We start from the raw sequence: 20,880 nt of genomic DNA on the forward strand, positions 1-20,880 counted from the left end.
GGTATAAACAAGATATAAACAAGAATAGAGCGATCCAAAGACACATTACAAGATTCTGCACAAATCAGTATGGGAAATACACCAGCACCAATTCCTTGATTAAAGATTTGGAATGGAATTCACAACAGCAAAGGAGGGGGAAAAATAGACTGATCATGTTTGATAAAATATGGAATGGATTGGTGGCAGGTGACAGGAACCAGTACCTGGTACCTTCTGGCAATGACAAAACATGAGGTAGCCACCCACAAACTACAAAGAACATTTGTTTCCAAGATGTGGAGATGCCGGCGTAAGGAGCAGCACTCCGAAAGCTAGTGATATCGAAACAAACCTGTTGGACTTTATTGTTGTAAGACTTCTTAATTTGTTTCCAAGGCAGTGCATCAACAATGTTGTCAGGACTACTCGTACAAATGTTGGTGAAATATGGCTGTTAGTCTGTGAAGCCGATACAATTTCAGCAGCAGCAGAAGCAGAAACACGCGTGAGGAACATGCTCAGATATTATCATTTTTGCTCTCTATAACTCTGGGAATTTTGCAGCAAATGTTAATTTCTAATTCACGAAATACCAATCCTTGAATCAGCAGTTGACTTGGGATCACTATTTTTGGGTATGATAACTTTATAAAAAGTAAGTAGGCACTTTTACGTACTTTACTGAATAACCTGATATAGAAGAACGGCAAAACATGTTACTAGAAAAACTCATTAACATGAGTGGTAAGAGAAATAGGCCGCATGATTTTAGTGTAGAAATGCTTCACATAGAGTACAGCATTACTTGGTTTACTATTTTAATACAGAAATTAATGTTTATTTTTAAAAAGTTTAAGTTCCCATGAAAATAGCGAAGAGACACCACAAAAGAACATTTGTATTAAGTACCGTGTGTCGACCTAATCTTACATTCTTCTGCAATACGTAGTACACCAAACATCTGTTTTGCATTAAATACAACAACAGTAACATTTAATAACTCTGAATTTCCCCAAATGCTTTAGGCTTCAAGTTTAATACAACTCTTTAGTTTCAATGTTCATGAACAATGATCATGGTGTCTATTCGTTACTCCGCCTGACTGGCAGCGGAGATGATCACTACAAATCACAAAAGCACTTTTTTATGCAGAAGATGGGAAATTTGTGGAATAACCAAGTGTTGGAAGCAGAAATCATTGCACATTTCAAGGCAGAAATGCTTGCATTTTTAGCAGACATTTCTCTACTACTCTTTCCAATCCAGTTAAAATTAGGCTAGCTATGGTGTACGTAGGAAATGAATGGAGTCTGTGCCAGCAGCGTGAAATGAAAGCTGATTTCTTTCTGACAATCATTAGTCTACTGGGCATGATCACATCGCTGCTTGTGGGGCTTTCTGTGCACAAACCGGGTGCCGCATCGCACGTGTTACAACACTTCAGAAGTACTGTAACCCATTTTAACACATCCTGTGGTCATGAAAGACACAATGGCAAGCTCTTTTTTATTTTTGACGTTCAGAAAGTATAGCTCAATTCTTTTCTGAGATTTGTTTTCTAGTCTCACTGTCAACCTTTGCTTGGTTTGAAATTAAAAATCTTGGCAGCATTTTCCAGGTCAATGGGAACTAAAAGGTAGCTCAAAGTGTAACCGGATGACAATTCACTCTGAGCCTTTTCTGCACTGATGGTATACAGCAATTGTGTATTTCATGGTGTCCGACACATTAACTCTTCTATTGAATGGCACACAAGATAAAATGGTGAATTCATTTCAAACCTTTGATTAAATGCCCAATGGATAGAAATAATATTTTCTGGTCCTCGAGGGTACAATATTCTTACAGGCAGAGCTACGTATCTGGCAGGAGATATTTTGGTTCAGGATGTCTAATATTGCATCCCTGGAAAATATAATCATCTGAAACTTGTTTGTTTTAGGAAGTCAGGGTGTTTTGCAGAGTGTTTCTTCTAATTAGCTCCGAGACTTTGCTTATTCTGTTTTCCCAGGGAATTAATTCCAACTCTTGGGCAGATGGTGCACAAGACTATATTGTTCAATAGATCTGGTGGGCATTAATTAGCATGAGCTTATATCCACTAGTAGACACACAGAGAGGGGGCAAGCTGATAATGAGATCAAAAACATTCAGAAAAACTTTTTCTCACTATCTTTCCACCTGCTGCCAGTTTAGTCTCACCCAAACTCTCATGGGAGCCTTCTGTACGACATTTGCATCTCACAGAGCATACCCACCAGCAACTTTGGTTCTTTTTAAGGGCACCAGTTAAAAAAACACAAAAATAGAAACCACTCCCTACCCCTCGCCCCAACAACCACATTGTGGTAGACCTGTTAGGATTCATGTCACCACGAATGGAGAACCTAACTGGGAGGTGAGACGATCAGGCGTAAACCCCATATGATTATATTTACATGTATTCAAATAGGGATCCCAACATTCAACATTGGGATTCCCATTGCATCATTGGCAGGGGGTGGGCACAAACGGATTGGGAAATCACATCGCGTAACCAAGTTTTGGAACTGCCATGGAATTTTCTGCCCCCGAACCCACTGCCCAAAAATGAGAGAATTGCTGATTATGCTGGCCTCAACTCCTTTTCTGTGCCATATCAAGTATTTATCCACCTCTACTTTAAATGCTTCCAATGATCCAGCCTCCACTACCTCCGGGGCAGAGAATTCCAGAGACTCATCACCCTCTAAGAGAAGAAATTTCTATGCACCTCAGTTTTAAAAGACTGGCCCTTTATCTTGTAGCCCTTGTTTGAGACTCTCCCACTAGTGAAAACATCTACCCTGTCAAGGCCACTCAGGATCATATATGTTTGAATAAGGTCACCCCTCACTCTTCTAAACTCCAAGTTACACAGACCCAGACTATTTAGTCTCTCTTGATAGGACAGCCCTCTCAGCCCAAGAATGAGCCTGGTGACTCTGCTTTGGACTGCCTCCAATATTACAATATCTATTTTTAGGTAATGGAACCAAAACTATGCAGTAGTGCAGGTGAGACCTCACCAACACCCTGTCCAACTCTAAAACCTCTGTATTTTTAAACTCTAACCCCTTTGCAATAAAGGCCAAAATGCCATTTGCCTTTTTAATTATTTTTTGGACCTGCCTGCAAGCTTTTTGTGATACATGCACTGGAACACCTAGATCTCTCTGTTCTTCACTCACCTGCAGTCTCTCTCCATTTAGATAATAATGCCTTTTTGATTCCTCCCACCGAAATGCATGACCTCACACTTGCCCACATTATACTCCAATTGCCAGGTTTTCGCCCAGTCACCCAATCTAGCTATATTCCATTGTAGGATCACAATATCCTCATCACAACATGCCCTTCCACCTATTTTCGCATCATCGGCAAATTTGGAAACCTTGTACTCTGTTCCTTCCTCAAGGTCATTAATGCAAATTGTGAACAATTGCGGGCCAAGAACTGATCATTGTGATACTCCATTAGTTACATCATTCCACTCTTCCATTTAGCCTAGCTCTGTTTTATGTGTGAAAGGCAGTTTTCAATACATGCTAACACACTTCCTCCAATCCCAGGGGCTTTTACTCTTATGCGGCACCTTATCAAATGCCTTTTGGAAATCTAAATATATGATATCTACAGGCTCCCCTCTATCTACTCTCCCTGTTACATTCTCAAAGAATTCGAGCAAATTTGTCAAACATGATTTTCCCTTCCATAAAAACATGTTGACTAGGTTTGATTATATTCAGCTTTCCTAGATGATGAGATATTTCCTCTTTGATTCAGCTTGTCAATAATAGATGTTAAACTAATTGGCCTATAGTTCCCTGTCTTCTGCCTTTCTCCCTTTTTGAATAAGGGTAAGATTTCCAGTCTTTCGGTATCCTCCTGGAATTCAGCGAGTTATGAAAACCTTCAACCAATGGGTTCATTATCTCTGCAGCCACTTCCACTAAAACCCTAGCGTTCAGTTAATTCGGTTCAGTGACTTGAAAAATGTAAAAAAAATAACTCTGGAGTGCCCGGGCAATGATTTTGATTTTAGTTCAAAAATAAATTTAGGAATGAATAAATGGGGGCTGAAAGCGATTCATTCACGCAAGTGTTTGATGAGTAAGAACCACTATGCTCTCAGTGTCGAAATCAAGATTAACAACAGCATCTCCTACTCTAACTCCTCCTTTCCTTGGATTTTGAAAACTATGGCATGTCTTACTCCCACTGTGTTCTCTTCCTCCCAAAACCTAAAAGGTTTTTAAACCCAATTTTAGAATCTCATCACCACCACTTTCTAACTTACTCCATCTTTTGCTCCAATTCTTTTAAGTTTTGTGATCTTCTGCACATAGACCATGGTCTTTCACCTATACTTTCCTATAAATTGTGATAAGTACATGATTGCATGCTGAGAAAATAGAATGTCTGCTGAACGCAGAATAGAAAACAACTGAAGTATATCAGCTAACGACACAATAATTAATTCCCACTATAAGACTAGAAATTCCTGCATACCTGATCCTGACCATAATTCAGGAACTGACCTGTATTTGGTAACATCGACTTAAGCAGCTCAGTAACTTTTAAAAACTCCTTTCTATGACCTTAGAAATTCTGGGTGCTTGGCATTCCTTCTGCCCAGTGTTATTAGTGTCCAAATGATGAGAAATACATTGGATGATCTCATCATCTGCATGTCACCATGGTGGATATATTCAACATTTTGTTACTGCCAGCGGGAGCCAGGCTGGCTTCAGTGGAAAATCCTCCTCAGTATAATCAGAATAACTATTTGTGCATTAATGCTCGGTGAACTGCAGGCAGTCAGTGAAATCAGATTGCAGATCATTGATATCATTCTCAACTGGAATATTGATCTCCCTTATGTTGCTACTACAGAAGTGATGTCTTTGATCCCAGTCGGACATGCATGGGTATGTGGTGTATTTACAGCTGTCGGAAGGAATGGTGCAGCCCATTGCACCCATCATGGCCGAGTTTGGGTTGTAGACTCCGAGATGAGAGTTATCTTGATAATGTTGGTTGTGATGGTGGTGGTAATGCTCAAATTCTGGACTGTAGGCCATGCTCCGCACTGGACTGTGAGACGGGCTGTGGACTGGGCTGTGCAATGGACTGTGAGGAATAGGACAAGTCACTAGGCAGCTGTTCCTCCTGATGGTGCGATGGATGTCCAGTTTTGCAATGAGCGGTTTGCCTACGTCTACCTCCTTGGCTTCTTCCACAGGTTCATCAAGTCCTTGGTACTGATACCGAAGGCAGGCAGTGAACACCAGCCTTTCCTACAGCAGAAGAACATGAATTGAAGTTACTTTTACCCTCTCAGTTTACTTCAAGAAAGTGAACATGGCAAACAAATTACAAGTTGAAGCAGCAAACAGGATAGCATTCAAAAATTAATAACCCAGGAAAAAAAATCTTATCTTCAAATTTATTATAGAAAAACTGCAGAATAATGTTTACACTGGTAAATACTTTCAACATGACATTTATGGCAAGGTATTCGCAGAGCCTACTTTTGCCTATTTGAACAGTCAATTAAAATGATAAAGGTCCAAGGTTGACACAAGGTGTGTTATCAGAGATGGGCAGACACATAAATACCTGGCAATTCTTTTACTTCCTTGCTTTAACTTGTGGGGACGATTAGCTGAAATTCCCCATTAAATGTGTCATGTAAATTTGCTGATGTTATGAAATAAGAACACAGGCCTCCTGAAAAAGATATTGGGCGCAATCCAATAAAAAACAAATCAGGGTCCATTATGGGCAGGATTAGTGGAGTCATTCCCACCATCTGTCAACCCCATTATCTAACTGCACTGTGTTGCTATTTAGGGCTCCAGCGGAGAACACCTCCCCTGAGGCCACACTTGGTGTCATTTCCTGCACTGAGGAGATCTGACGAGTGGAGCTCCTCAGTGCAGAAAGAGATTGGGACGCCATTTTTAAATGGCACCCTGATCTCTCTAACCCCTATGTGACCCGCCGCATTCCCCGTACCCTACCTCACAATGGCAGGGCACTCCCAGGCCTGATCCCCGGTGCAGGCAAAATGCCAGGCTGCCAGCTGGCACTGCCAGGGTGCTAGGCTGACAGTGCCAAGGTGCCTGGGTTGCACCAGCAATGCCAGTATACCAGCCTTCCCTGAGATCAACCACCTGGGAGCCTCAAATTGCCTGGGAGATGCCCCTTTGCCCCCAAGTACCCTTCCGCCAGGTCCAATTTGTGGGGACCAGTGCTAACCGGCAGGGGTCTCCTCAGCAAGGCTGGTAGATGCTGGGTAGTCGTTCGATCCGGCGTTAGCAGAGTTAAGTGGGTTTCTAAACTCACTTAGCTCTGCGAGACTGGGTCTTGTCTCAAGAGATCTGGTTAGATCTCACGCAGCGTAATGACCATTGGGAATCCAGGGAGAGGCCTCTCCTGGGATCTACTGGCCACGTCCCGACCTGATTACGGCAGGACATGGCCAGTTAATCGCACTCATTATCTAAACATTATAACATTGTGCCATGTTCTCCAACTTGCAACAGGTAATTATTGATTGTGACACCTTGATTGGGGATATATATCCCAAATGTTTGAATTCTTATTACATATATATAGAAATAATTTTTTAACGAAATGAAAACCTGCAATCAAAGGGGGCCATTTGACTTTGTGCGATACTGTAAAATAGTTGATAGCGAACTGGCAGACCGTTTTACACCTCTCCTAATTTGTTTCGAGAAAATCGTGATTAAATTGCTTGAGGTTTTGATGAGGTAACAGGGAGGATTGATGAGAGCAATGCTGTTGATGTGGTGCAAATGGACTTCGAAAAGGCATTTGAAAAGACTTGAGAGCAAAGTTAGAGCTTGTGGAATAAAAAGGACAGTAGCAATGCGGATACAAAATTGTTTGACTGATAGGAAAAAAAGAGGAACAGAGAACAGTTGTTTTAAAAAAATCTTTATTGTCACAAGTAGACTTCCATTAACACTGCGATGAAGTTACTGTGAAAAGCTCCTAGTCGTCATATTCCGGCACCTGCTCGGGTACACAGAGGGAGAATTCAGAATGTCTAATTCACCTAACAGCTCATCTTTCTGGACTTGTGGGAGGAAACCAGAGCACCCGGAGGAAACCCACGCAGACACAGGGAGAACGTGCAGACTCCACACAGACAGTGACTCAAGCTGGACTGGAGGATGATTTTTATAGTGGAAATCCCCAGGGATCGGTAGCAGCACTCTTGCTCGTCACAATTAAAACATTTGTGGACGATACTAAACTTGAAAGTACTGTGAACTGTGAGGAGGATCATGTCAAAAGGACACAGACCAGTAAGTGGATTGGACAGACTATTGGAAGGAAATTTAATGCCGAGTTGTGCGAAGTGATTCATTTTGGTAAAAGAGCGCAGCGGGACAATGTAAAATAAAAGGTCGAACTCTATATGGATGCTGAAGCAGAAGATGTATCTGTGCATAAATGAGTGAATGTGGCAGGACAGGTTGAGAGCATGGTTAATAAAGCATGCAACACCTAGGCTTTATTAATAGGGGTATTGAGTTTTTAAAAAATCAGGAAGTGATGTTAAACTTGTATAAAATAACAGTTCTGTCTCAACTGACTATAGTGTCCAGTTCTGATCACCACACTTCAGGAAGGTTATGAAGGCAATAGAGGCAGTTGTAACTACACCCTGGGTGAGCATGCAGTCAATTCCAGCCCCACTGACCCCGGAGTCCCAACATAAGAGAATTCACCAACAAATCTGTGTATTTTCCTGAGATCTTTGATCCTTGACTATTCCATTGAGTTACAGGCACCAGATTTGTAAGTAAAATATTAACAAAACTGTTTATTTATAACAAGAGTAAAACATGAACATATAATGATAAGAATGGAATGATGGTCTACGAATCTAATTATTCTCCAAACCCCACCCCACCCTCCACCCAGACACACACAAGACAGACAGTGGAGGGGGGTAGGAAAGGTTAAAAAATAACAGGGATTAAAAGGACATGAGATGGTTCTTTGCTGCTGAGGTAGTTGTCTTTGTAGGTGGTGATCTCTTCAGAATATAAGGTGTTGAAAAACCATCAGTTGGTTTGGATTTTCCAGCTGGGCCAATCAAGCTGTGGGAACCCCTCTAGGGACACGCTGCAATTCGTGTTGATCTGAACCTTACCCACGGAAGGTACACTTCAGGTCTGCTCAGATTCTGATATGTGGTCAGCTTCAGCAGTCTCACCAACAGCTTGACTCAGTTAAACAGAATATTAGAGCAACGGTTTTGGCGAGGCCTTCGAGCAGTTTGGTAACTTTAATGGGAGAGTAGTCTGGAAAGTTCCCCTTCCCTAGCTGTATCTTCAGGCATTGAATGCTCACTATCTGCTCTGTTTACCTGAAGGGAGTTCCAACTATGATCTGAGAGATAATTCCAAGGCTTCTGGGAGATTCAAAAGGATTCTGCTCAAATCTGCATTTCCAATCAAAACTAACTTGGAGGAAGTATTCCAGAGAATGCCTACCAGCTCAGCTGAGGAGAAAACACAGCCTCCAACTGGAGTTTCTGAGAGAGATCCACCCACTTCAGGAAGATAGAACCTCAAGCCTTCTTCAGCTCTGTCCCAAAAAAATAAACTGAAACGTGAGAGGCACCCTGCTCGTCTAGAACCTTCTGAAGGGTTCCACCAATCGCAATCGACAGCAGGGGTTTGTCCAGGAATTCTAGGAGAGCCAATTGGCTGCTGGCCAAGCCTGTCAAAATGGGTCATCACTGATGTCAGAGCACATCCTACTACTGTCATTTTTAAATTAAAGGTGTAGGCCACAGCAATGCCCAGGTGCAGGAATTGTAACAGTCAAAAGAACAGGAATTAAAAGGGAAACCATAGAATCATAGAATTTACAGCCCATCGAGTCTGCACCGGCTCTTGGAAAGAGCACCCTACCCAAGCCCACACCTCCACCCCATCCCCGTAACCCAGTAACCCCACCCAACTTTTTTTTTGAGCACTAAGGACAATTTAGCATGGCTAATCCACCTAACCTGCACATCTTTGGAGTGTGGGAGGAAACCGGAGCACCCAGAGGAAACCCACGGACACACGGAGAGTAAGTGCTGACTCCACACAGACAGTGACCCAAGCCGGGAATCGAACCTGGGACCCTGGAGCTGTGAATCAACTGTGCTAACCACTATGCTACCGTGCTGCCCAGAGTCCAATGAAGATTTACATGAGGGTTTCCTACACAGTGCAGAAAAGAGTCAAGAAGAGAAGGCTCCAGGGATGAAGAAGTTAAGTCATGTGCGAAGCCTGGAGAAGTTGGGACTGTTCTCCTTGGAGAAGAGCAGGCTGAGAAGAGATTTGCTAGAGATATTCAAAATCATGAGGGATGTGGACAGAGTAGATAACGAGAAACTATTCCCATTGGTGGAAAGATCAAAAACCGGGGGACACTGATTTAAGGTGATTGGTAAAAGACGCAAAGACACCATGAGGAAAAACTTTTTTATGCAGCGAGTGGTTAGGATCTGGTATGAATTGCCTGAGATATTGGCCAAGGCAGGTTCAATAGAGTCTTTCATAAGGAAATTCGATCAATGTCTGCGAAGAACAATTTGCAGGGCTCTGGGGAGAAGCCAGGTGTGTAGAACCAGGTGAACTGCTCCTTCAGAGAATCAACGCAGACAATGGGTTTCCTTCTGTATTTTAACTATTCTATGATTCGATGGTCTACATTGACTTTAAAAAAAAGCACAGAAGAACAGTTACACTCACTTTAATAATACTGTACACTTTACGTAATCTCCAGTGCTCTTACCTAGAAAATGCTGAGATGCCCTTTTCACATTGGCATAATCATTGTTGTATCTCCCACTTGTCAGAATGGTGGAAAATAGCAAGCAAAATGAGCGTACCCACAAATTAATATTTGAGCAAAGGGTCCACAAGTTTGAGACAGGTATTTCCATCACATGAGACAAGGCCCCGCCACACAAGGCTGCACCACGGTACAAATGGAAAACATTTCCACATCAACAAGAGTTGGTCATTCAGCCCCTGGAGCCTGTCTCACCTTCCAATTAGACTGTGATTGATCTGTACCTCAATTCCATTGGCTCACTTTTGCGCGAAACCCCCAATTTGATGAAAAATCTATCCCTGAATTGTGGTTCCACTGGGCTGAGGTTGATGACCATTTGGTGCTCCTGCTGCTTGACTGATGTTGCACAATTAAGCAGTGGAAAATCCTTTCCCGAAACCTTTGTCCACTGGAAATGTTGCATGCCCAGGTTTACTTAGAACAGTTGAAACAATCAATGGGCTGTACGTTTCTATCTACTGATTCTTCGGTCATATATGAGTTCACTGTCCTCTGAGATTGTAACATAAGTAACATACCTTAGGCCTACATAATTGCTTCTCGCCTAAGTTGCACCTGGAAAAGCTAGATTTCAAAGTTTCTCTCACAAACCAAAGTACAATTCTGTGGGCCCAAAATTCTCACCACGCCAGCAGAAATGATTCAAGGCACCTGATCCAAAGCGTTCAATATGCCTGAGGTGCCCAGGCTGTACCAACATGGGCAACAAATGCAAGGGACTGGGAGCATGTGCACAAGCAAGTGCTAGGTTCTGTAGGTTCCTGGGTTTCGGTAAACTGAGGTGGTTGCCCCATAATGCCTTCATCCACTACTTACAATAAATTCAGAGCATTTCTTAAAGCCATCTGCTACAGCTGGGATGAAGCCAGCCAACTCTTACATCGGAACATAAGACATAGGACTGAGGAGCTGGAGTAGGCCAGATGGCCCTTTGAACATGCTGTATTATTCGATAAGATCACGGCTCACCTGAATGTTGTCTTTTAAAATTATTATTCTTTCGTGGGATGAGGGTCTCATTGGGAAGGTCAGCAATTATTGCCCATCCCAAATGGCCCTCGAGTGATCCACACTGTTGTGGGTCTGCAGTCACATGTACGCCAGGGTGGCAGATTTCCTCCCTTAAGGGTATTAGTGAACCAGATGGGTGTTTCCTACCCATAATCCTGGTCTATCAAAAATATATCTAACTCCGCCTTGAGTAAATTCAATGGCCTAGCCTCCATTACTTTCCGGGGAAGAGAGTTCCATAGAGTAAAAACCCTCCAGAGAAAGAAGTTCTCCTAACTTCCATCTTAAAAAGAAAGCCTCTTATCCTTAAACTGTGTCACTTCATTTTGCTTCATAATGCTCCAGTGAAACACTGTGAGAAATTTTAGTACATCAAAGGGGCTATATAGATACAAGTTGTTGCTGTTATTCCTGGTATGATTCCTGCCTCACAGTTGAATACTATCACCTCAACTGATTTCCATAATTGAAGTGGTAATGAGGTTTGGAGCAGGGCGGTCCTGGTGAATGACAAACTTAGTGTTGGGTGAGTAAGTTATTGAACACTGCTGTTTGTTAGCATTTAGTTGATGACTGAGAGAGTATGTATAATCTGAGCAACAAGTACGAGGGGGTAAATGTAACCTCTTTGTTGGACTAGAAAGGTTAATAGGTTCTGAATGCAATAACAACCAAGGATAGCATCGGGGCATTAAGCTTTGGCAAAACAGTAACATTATCAGCTATATGGCAATCAATCTCTGGTTCTATAAAAGGAAAGGTCAGTTTTTAATTTTGTTTACGCTTGGTTAATCAGACATTTGCAAATACTGAATAATATTGTAATAACTTTGTTTTTGCAATATTTTAGTTTCATATGTCTCTTTTTGGCCTAGTTCAAACTGTTGGAGCCAGGATCCTTTCAGCATGATCAGTACACCAGTTGACATGAATGAGAAAGCCTAACAGGTGCATAGTAAGCATGTCGCTGTTTCTTTCCTTGGCATGTCTGAATCTGAGTCAAGAAATAAGGCTCTATTTGGTTTGAAGTATTCATAGAATCAAAGAATCTCTACAGTGCACGTGGATGCCATTTGGCCCATCGAGTTTGCACCAACCCTCTGAAAGAGCACTCTACCTGGGCCCATGTCGCCCTCCTGTCCCCTTAACCCAATGACCCCACCTAACATTTTGGACACTAAGGGGCAATTTAGCAACCTAAGCTGCACATCTTTGGACTGTGGGAGGAAACCGGAGCACCCGGAGGAAACCCACGCAGACATGGGGAGAACGTGCAGACTCCGCACAGGCAGCGACCCAAGGCCGGAATTGAACGTGGGTCCCTGGAGCTGTGAGGCAGCAGTGCTAACCACTGTGCCACAGTGCTGCCCTCCAGTTGGAAGCTAATAAGCGAAAATAATGGTGCTGGTTGGAAAAGAATAATAACAGTTGGCACAAGGGCCAACAAGAGCCCAAGTATCAATTAATAATGTTATAGCATTAAGTGGACCTGCAAACTAACTTTGAATAAGGGCAGTATGTTGAACCAGATTGGCTTTTAACAGCATGGAACAAAGATCAGATATAATCTGTTCTAATGGTTTAATTTGGAATTTGAACATGTTACCTTCAGTTTCTGTAAGGCGCTCAGTCTAGTATAAAGACATTGCTCTGGTAAATCCTTAGAGAGTAGATAGCTGCCTGTTTCTTCTGGTGTTCCTTTGTTTGTCTTTTTAGGATCTATGTCCAGGTCCTGTTCTCAACATTAAAAAAAATCATAATTAGAAACAGTTTGTGGTTTCACATGTGCAAAATAAATTATTCATAAGATGAGGCGTAGAATGTAAGAGCAGGGAGTTTATGATGGAGCTGTATTAGGCCCTTGTTAGGCCACAGTTAAAGTGCTGATCACCACACGTCAGGGCAGTAGTTAGCACTGCTGCCTCTCAGCGCCAAGGACCCGGGTTCAATTCCGGCCTTGGGTCGCTGTCTGTGTGGAGTTTGCACGTTCTCCCTTATCTGCGTGAGTTTTTTTCCAGGTGTTCCAGTTTCCTCCCACAGTCCTAAGATGTGCAGGTCAGATTGGTGGCCATGCTAAATTGCCTCTTAGTGTCCAAAAGGCTAGCTGGGGTTACTGAGTAACAGGGATGGGGTGGGGGCGTGGGCCTAGGGTAGAGTGCTCTTTCGGAGGGTCAGTGCAGACTCGATGGGCCAAATGGCGTCGTTCTGCACTGTAACGATTCTTTGAAAAATGTGATTGCACTAGAGAAGGTGCAGAGGAGATTCACCAGGATGTTGCCTGGGCTGGAGTGTTTCAGCTATGAAGAGCGACAGGATAGGCTGTGGTTGTTTTCCTTCGAGCTGAGAAGGCTGAGGGTGGGGGGGGGGGACCTGATTCAGGTGTGTAAAATTATGAGGGACATAGATAGGGTAGATCAGAAGACGCTTTTCCCCTTAGTAGAGGGGTCAATAACCAGGGGGCATTGATTTAAGGTATGGGACAGGGGATTTAAAGGGAATTGAGGAAAAACATTTTACCCAGAGTGTGATGGGAATCTGGAACTCACTGCTTGAAAGGGGTTAGAGGTGGGTCCCCACACAACATTTAAGAAGCATTTAGCCAAGCACTTGAAATACCATGGAGGGATTCTCCATTTCTGAGACCAAGTGTTGACGCCAACGGAGAATCCGTGGACTTTTAAGACTGAAATACCAGCGCCGCACCTGGCCGATTCCGCTACCCTTGAGAGGCTAGCACCGGTGCCGTGTGGAACACAATCGATTCCAATGAAAAACGGTGCAAGATTCCCCAGATCCGTGATTTACACTCGGGAGACTGGCAAGCTGAAGCTGCATATACACATTACACTCCCCACACACACACATCCCAGCCAACAAGATGTCACTGGTTCTGCTGGAGTATGTCCATACAGCTGATGGCTCTGCTGCAGCCAGAGGACCCAATCTGTCCAACTTTCCTCATAAGATAACTTCCCAACCCAGGTAGCAGTCGAGAGAAGCTTCTGTGAACTGCTTCTAAAACATTTATATTGTTTCTTAAATGAGATCAAAACTGTACACAGTAATCCAGATGTGATCGTACCAAGATCCTGCAATAGTGATTTTGCGACATACAACGCAAAATAAATCTTCTTCCAACATTCTGTCAGTGGTCTCATAAACAATCTATATAAATTTGTTCTGACCCATATGGATTTATTTCAGCAGAATGTTTCGCTCAAGGGGACTGTGCGCCAGGTACTCCGTTCTATAGTATTGTAACCCCATCAAGTTGAGAGTGCGATATTGCTGAGTTTGCCCCCTAGTGAGAGGTCCTAGGGATGCTCTGATTAACCTTATTCAAAACAGCTTCATTCAGGCTGACAATTTTCTGTCTATTAATGGGTAGACCATCATGGATAGGGCACTGACTTCTGAACACAAATTCCTAATATTCATTTGTGTTGCTTCAACATCTGTGCCAAGAGCGTTATGTCAACAAATCCACCCCTGTCCCATTGAATAATCTGTCATTTAATTTGAGGAAGTTACACTTCAGTTTTACAGTGCCTTGGACAGACTCCATCTAGAGGATTGCGTTCCATTTTGGACACAGCACCTGAGGAAAAATGTACTGGCCTTGTGAGGGGTTACAATGCAAATTGGCCAGAATTATACAAGGGTCTTAGGAGTTTGATTAAGAGCAGCTTTTGCGTTCCCAAGAAAACTGAGGGGTGATCTAGCCAAAGTATTTGGAATAGTAAAAGGAATCAATAGGGGAGACACAGAAAAACTATTTCCTCTGGTGGGGGAATCCAGAACATAGAGCTACACTATTATTTTTTAAATCTTTTTAGGTTGGGGGAGGGATTTTATTAAAGTTTCTGTAGGCATAAAACATTTTCCAAACTCCACACACTGCAGATATTGAACATAGAAAGACTGAATATTATAACTCCATGATCCTGGTTCATAGCTCTCAAAGATCTCAGTGTGTCTAGCAATATTTAAATGGTGAAAAATCCCTTCAACTCATAACAATTTCACCTTGCAACTTATGTAGAACACTACAAAGATACCACAGCAAAGAACATTTTTTAAAAGTAGAAATATGTCTCCAAGGCATCTTTACAGTCCTTCCTCCTTCCTTCACACCAAGAGTCTGCTCAATTAAACAATCCCAAGAATGGACAAAATGGTATTCTCTGCCTGCGCTCTGGAGCCTTCAGTCATCTCACTGGCTTTGATTTGGCCTCCATAGTTTTTTGTTTCAATTAGATCCCCTCTCATTCTTCTAACTTCCAGTGAATACAGGCCTAGTCAACCCAATCCCTTCTTGTATGTCAAATCCTGCCTTCCCAAGGCACTGTGTTGATTGAATTGTTAAAGACTGGAATCAATAGATTTTTGCTTATTCAGGATTATGGAACAAAGATGGATAAATGGAGCTGAGGACCAGCTATGACCTAATCAAATGTGGAGCAGGTTCAAAGGGTTGAATTGCTTACACTTGCTCTAATTTGGAAAATTAAAAAGATAATCAGGATTTACAGTGACAATTTGCATTGCAACAAGTTGTTTCCCTTGCTTATTACATAGAATTATACTGTACCACATATACATGAACCACATCCCACTCCTCTTCAACTGTAACTCTATCAGCATAACTTAATTCCTCATGCATTTATCTCGCTTCCTCTTAAATACTATTACTTAAATACTTAAATGCTATTCACCTCAACTATTCCTCGTGATAGCTCCACATTCTAGCCACTCTTTTCGATGCATTTTTCCTGCATTCCCGATTGAAATTATTAGTGACTATCTTTTGTTTTTATTCATTCATGAAACATGGGCATCGCTGGCTGGGCCTGAATTTATTGCCCATCTCTAATTGCCATTGAGGGGCAGTTAAGAGTCAACCTCATTGATGTGGGTCTGGAGTCACATATAGTGATGACAGATGTCCTTCCCTAAAGGGCATTGGTGAACCAAATGAGTTTTTATGACAATGGTTTCATGGTCATCAATAGACTTTTAATTCAAGGTTTTTATTGATTCAAATTTCGCCATCTGCAGTCGTGGGATTTAAACCCGGGACCCCTGAGTCCTCTGGGTCTCTGGATTACTAGGCCAGCACAGTAGCACAAGTGGCTAGCCCTGTGGCTTCACAGCGCCAGGGTCCCAGGTTTGATTCCCTGCTGGGTTACTGTCTGTGCGGAGTCTGCACGTTCTCCCGTGTCTGCGTGGGTTCCCTCTGGGTGCTCCGATTTACTCCCACAGTCCAAAGGCATGCAGGTTAGGTGGATTGGCCATGTTAAATTGCCCTTAGTGTCCAAAAAGGTTAGGAGGGGTTATTGGGTTAAGGGGATAGGGTGGAAGTGAGGGCTTAAGTGGGTCGGTGCAGGCCCGATGGGCCGAATGGCCTCCTTCTGCACTGTATGTTCCAAGTTCAATGTTCAACCACTACACCACCGCCTCCTCACTAGTTTTGGTCTTCCCAATGAGTGAAAACATCTTCCATATATCTAGCCTAATAAACCTCTTTCACAATCTTAAAGACCTGCACCAGGTCTTACCAGCCCCTCAACATTCACTTTTCTAGATCAATATAAGAATCCCAGCTTATTAAATCTTTCCTGAGAAGCAGAACTTCACATGCTGGTATCATTCTTGTAAATCGTCTCCAGTGCCTCTATTTAATCAACAGTTCATGAAGGTAGCTCACCACCACCACCTCAAAGGCAACTTGGGATGGGCAATAGATGCTGTCCTAGCCAGCGATGGTCAGATCCCATGAAAGAATAAAAAAATGTATAATATGGAGATTAGAACAGTGCATTCTACTCAAAGTTTGATAGCTTCTGCATTCTTGACATAAGTGTCAATAGCATGTTACATAGTAAGAAGTCTTTCTACACCAGGTTAAAGTCCAACAGGTATGTTTCAAATCACTAGCTTTCAGACACTGCTCCTTCCTCAGATTCACCCGAGGCAGGAGCAGTGCTCCGAAAGCTAGTGATTTGAAACAAACCTGTTGGACTTTAACCTGGTGTTGTAAGACTTCTTACTATGCTCACCCCAGTCCAACACCGGCATCTCCACATCATGTTACATAGTGCCAGTGTATATTGCTCCTACTATAGATGTTTGGTTACCTCCCTGATTAATTTCATTTTCTGAATACTGAAACAACATTTCCTGTTCTCCATTCTGAGGCAGAGCCCCTAAATATTAAACCAAAGCCTCCACCATCTCTTCAGTCAACCTCTTCTTTAACCTTTCTTCGAAACTGGTTTTTATGTTCCAGATACTTAGCATATATTCAAATAGATATGTCACAGACCTTTTATTTGATTTATTTTACTTTATTTTCCCAATCATTCCCAATGTGAGCTTCAACTGAAGAGATGGGCAGGTAAGACAGATGGTTTTATCCTGTGGTCAATGTCCGTGCCACTCTGTGACCAGCTGATGTTGGAAATTTGATCAAAACTGGGCTCTTTGCCAAATCTTGCTAGCTAGGCAGGCCAATTCCGCTCTGCTCATAGCCTGAGGGTCTATTTGAGATTGACAGAGCATCAGCTGAATGCAAGAGATGAAGATTTCTCTTCTTTACAGATTTAAATACCATCCATGCTATTTTAAGCTACTGAAGATGCAAAAGCAAGTGCGTGTGATCATGTTTACAAAATATATTCAGCTGGCTACATATTGAAATCCTTTACTGTCACACTGTGATGTTAGTCCTGTAATTTTGGAAGATCATCCAGCACAAGGCAGGCTAGCGAGGACCCTGAATGTCCCTATCCAGTTATGCCTGTTTTCCCCCTGCCCACAAAATTAGTAAAAGGAAATATCGGAGTACATGTGATACTGGTGTGGGGCAATGTTCTGAGTCTAGGCCAACAGCAGGGAGCCTCACCCATCTACCATTTGATGATGGGGGATCACAGGTACACAACTCACAGCTTTCCATTCTAATCTTAAATAGTGTGTTCAGAAAAAGTGAGAAATAAGAATCCAATTGGAAGAAATATAGGTTGGTTGGGTTAATAGAAGAACTAGGGCGTTGATATGCAGATTATCCTCGTCACACTGGGGACAAATATTTATAATAATAATCTTTATTAGTGTCACAAGTCGGCTTACATTAACACTGCAATGGGCAGCACGGTGGCAGAGTGGTTAGCACTGCTGCCTCACAGCGCCAAGTTCCAGGTTCGATCCCGGCTCTGAGTCACTGTCCGTGTGGAGTTTGCACATTCTCTCCGTGTTTGCGTGGGTTTTGCCCCCACAACCCAAAGATGTGCAGGGTAGGTGGATTGGCCATGCTAAACTGCCCCTCAGTTGGAAAAAATGAATTGGGTACTCTAAATATATTAAAAAAAAACATTAACACTGCAATGAAGTTACTGTGAAAATCCTCTAATCGCCACATTACGCGTCTGTTCGGGTACACTCAGGGAGAATTCAGAATGTCCAATTCACCTAAGATGCACGTCTTTTGGGACTTGTTGGAGGAAACCCACGTGGACACGTGGAGAACCTGCAGACTCCACACAGGCAGTGACCCAAGCCGGGAATCGAACCCGGGTCCCTGGTGCTGTGAAGCAACAGTGCTAACCACTGTGCTACCGTGCACCTTGGGCAAGTTGATAACAATGGAAGAAGGGGTGAGTATCACATTTACATTCTAAAAGGTGTGCTCATGTAATAAAGATCATTAAAAATGGCTTCTGAGACGGTTAGTTCAAAGAAGGGAAGATCAAAAAGAAAAACAGTACATCAGAGGCAAATTCACCCTGTGCAAGAGAGCTGTTTGAGATTGCAGCCCACACAGCAATAAGCTGTGACCACCCCAAACAAGCTGTGCCTGGACAAAGCTGATGTCAAGAAGCCAGTTTCTCTATTCTACATTGGAAGCAATCCCAAAACATATAGGTGCCTGGTTTGGTAACTATTGCTGGATTTTGCTTCTTGTTTTGAAACCGATGGGATCTTATTTGGGAGGTTTAGCCCTGAGGTTAGGAAAATAGAGGGTTGAGAACTGGGTAAATTTAAAGATGTGAATAGTCATTAATGTAATTAAGTATATGTTTAGTTGACTTTCTTGTGTGTTTTATTGCTTAATAAACATTTATTTTGTTTAAAAGCATCCCAAACGAGTCTGGGACCTTGTTCATTAGTATTATCTTTCTTCACATTATACCAATTTGCAAAATACAGTTGAGAGCGAGCATTCATCGGTTCCCTTCTGGATTTTGGAATACCCTAGCATTTAACATCAGCTGTGCTCTTAACAAGTGTGCCCATGATTTCCTGACAGGCACAACAGGAATCTCAGTACAACTGAAGTATCACTTCCACACTTTGAAATTCAATCCTCTTGAACTAAGGGATAACATTCCATTAGCCTTTTTGATCATGTTTTCCACTTGTCCACTAGCTTTTAGTGGTATATGCACATGGCCACCTACTTCTGTTTGCTCCTCCGTAGCTCTGACTCTCTGACCATTAAGGACATATTTAGTTTAATTTCTCATATTAAAACTGGATAGCTTCATGCTTCCCCAGATTGAAGTCCACCAGTTTTGTCTATTCGCTTCATCTGTGAATGTCGCTTTGCAAATTCCGGTTTCCATCTACACAACTTTCTGTGACTTCGGGTACTTTTCTTCGGGCCATTTTCCAATTTGTTCCTCTTCCATATTATTACCTAATCTATGCTATCCTATTTTCCTAATAACTTCCTTCTAAGAAGAAGGGTTTGATATTAACTCTGGGTGGGAGGGTGGCAGGGCGAGTTAGAAACTCACCCAGTGATGTGACAACAACATTTTATTTATGTAGCTCCTTTAACCATAGAATCATAGAATCCCTACAGTGCAGAAGGAGGCTATTTGGCCCATCAGGTCTGCACCGATCCTCTGAAAGAGGACTCCAGCCTAGCCCACTTCTCTGTCCTATCCCAATAACCCCTTAACTAACCTACACATCCCTGGACCCTAAGGAGCAATTTAACATGGCCAATTCACCTAACCTGCACATCTTTGGACTGTGGGATGAAACCAAAGCACCCGGAGGAAACCCACATAGACACGGGGAGAATGTGCAAACTCCACAGACAGTCACCCAAGGCCGGAATTCAACCTAGGTCCCTGACTCTGTGAGGCAACTGTGCTAACCACTGTGCCGCCGTGCCGTCCCAGGTAGTAAAACATCCAATGGTGCTTTACAGGAGCACCAAACAAAATTGAATACTTAGCCACAAAAGGAAATATTAGGCCAGATGACCAAATGCTTGGTCAAAGAGGTATGGTTATGGGGCGTAATAAAGGATGAAAGAGAAGTGGAGAGGTGTAGGAGGGAATTCCAGGATTTGCTGCTTCAACAGCTGAAGGCAAGGCCACCGATGGCAGAGTGATTCAAATCAGAACTGCGCAGGAGGTCAGAAATGGAGGCGTGCAGAGAACCTGGAGGGTTGGAAGAGGTGACAGAGGTAGGGAGGGGCAAAGTCATTGTTGGATTTGAAAATTTGAGGCATTGCTTAATTGGGGGCCAACATATGTCAACAAGCACAGGGTCTACAGGTCAATTGGACCTGGTGCTGAGGCCTTTTTACCTGCTGGGTCTCACAAACAAGTTGCTTCCCCACTTCATTTCAGTTCTATTAATGTAATCAAGAATCTGTCTCACCTACCCATCTGACACAAAATTGTAATTTGCCGTCACTTAAACTATGTCAGTGGGAATGTGGTGGTCTAGTGGCATTGTCATTGGACTAGTAAACGAGAAACCCAGGGTAATGCTCTGGGGACCGCGGTTCAAACCCCGCCACCGCAGATGGTGAAATTTGAATTCGATAAAAAAGTCTGGAATTAAAAGTCAAATGATGACCATGAAACCATTGTCGATTGTCATAAAAACCCATCTGGTTCACTAATGTCCTTTAGGGGAGGAAATCTGTTGTCCTTACCTGGTCTGGCC

At 42.8% G+C, this 20,880-nt stretch overlaps 1 protein-coding gene across 2 annotated transcripts in view; it reads right to left on the reverse strand.

Moving 5' to 3' along the window:
* Window positions 1-646: 646 nt before the first annotated feature.
* The window catches only part of malt1 (MALT paracaspase 1), a 210,270-nt gene continuing 190,036 nt past the window's right edge, over window positions 647-20,880 (reverse strand). For both annotated transcript variants that reach the window (XM_072497344.1, XM_072497345.1), the window contains exons 17-18: window positions 12,518-12,643; window positions 647-5,300 (exon numbers count right to left, since the gene is read on the reverse strand). In XM_072497344.1, the coding sequence (XP_072353445.1) occupies window positions 4,797-5,300; window positions 12,518-12,643 (630 nt within the window). In that variant the 3' untranslated portion in view covers window positions 647-4,796. The remainder of the gene's footprint in view (window positions 5,301-12,517; window positions 12,644-20,880) is intronic.

The sequence above is a fragment of the Scyliorhinus torazame genome, chromosome 3, assembly GCF_047496885.1.
Source record: "Scyliorhinus torazame isolate Kashiwa2021f chromosome 3, sScyTor2.1, whole genome shotgun sequence".
NCBI lineage: Eukaryota > Metazoa > Chordata > Chondrichthyes > Carcharhiniformes > Scyliorhinidae > Scyliorhinus > Scyliorhinus torazame.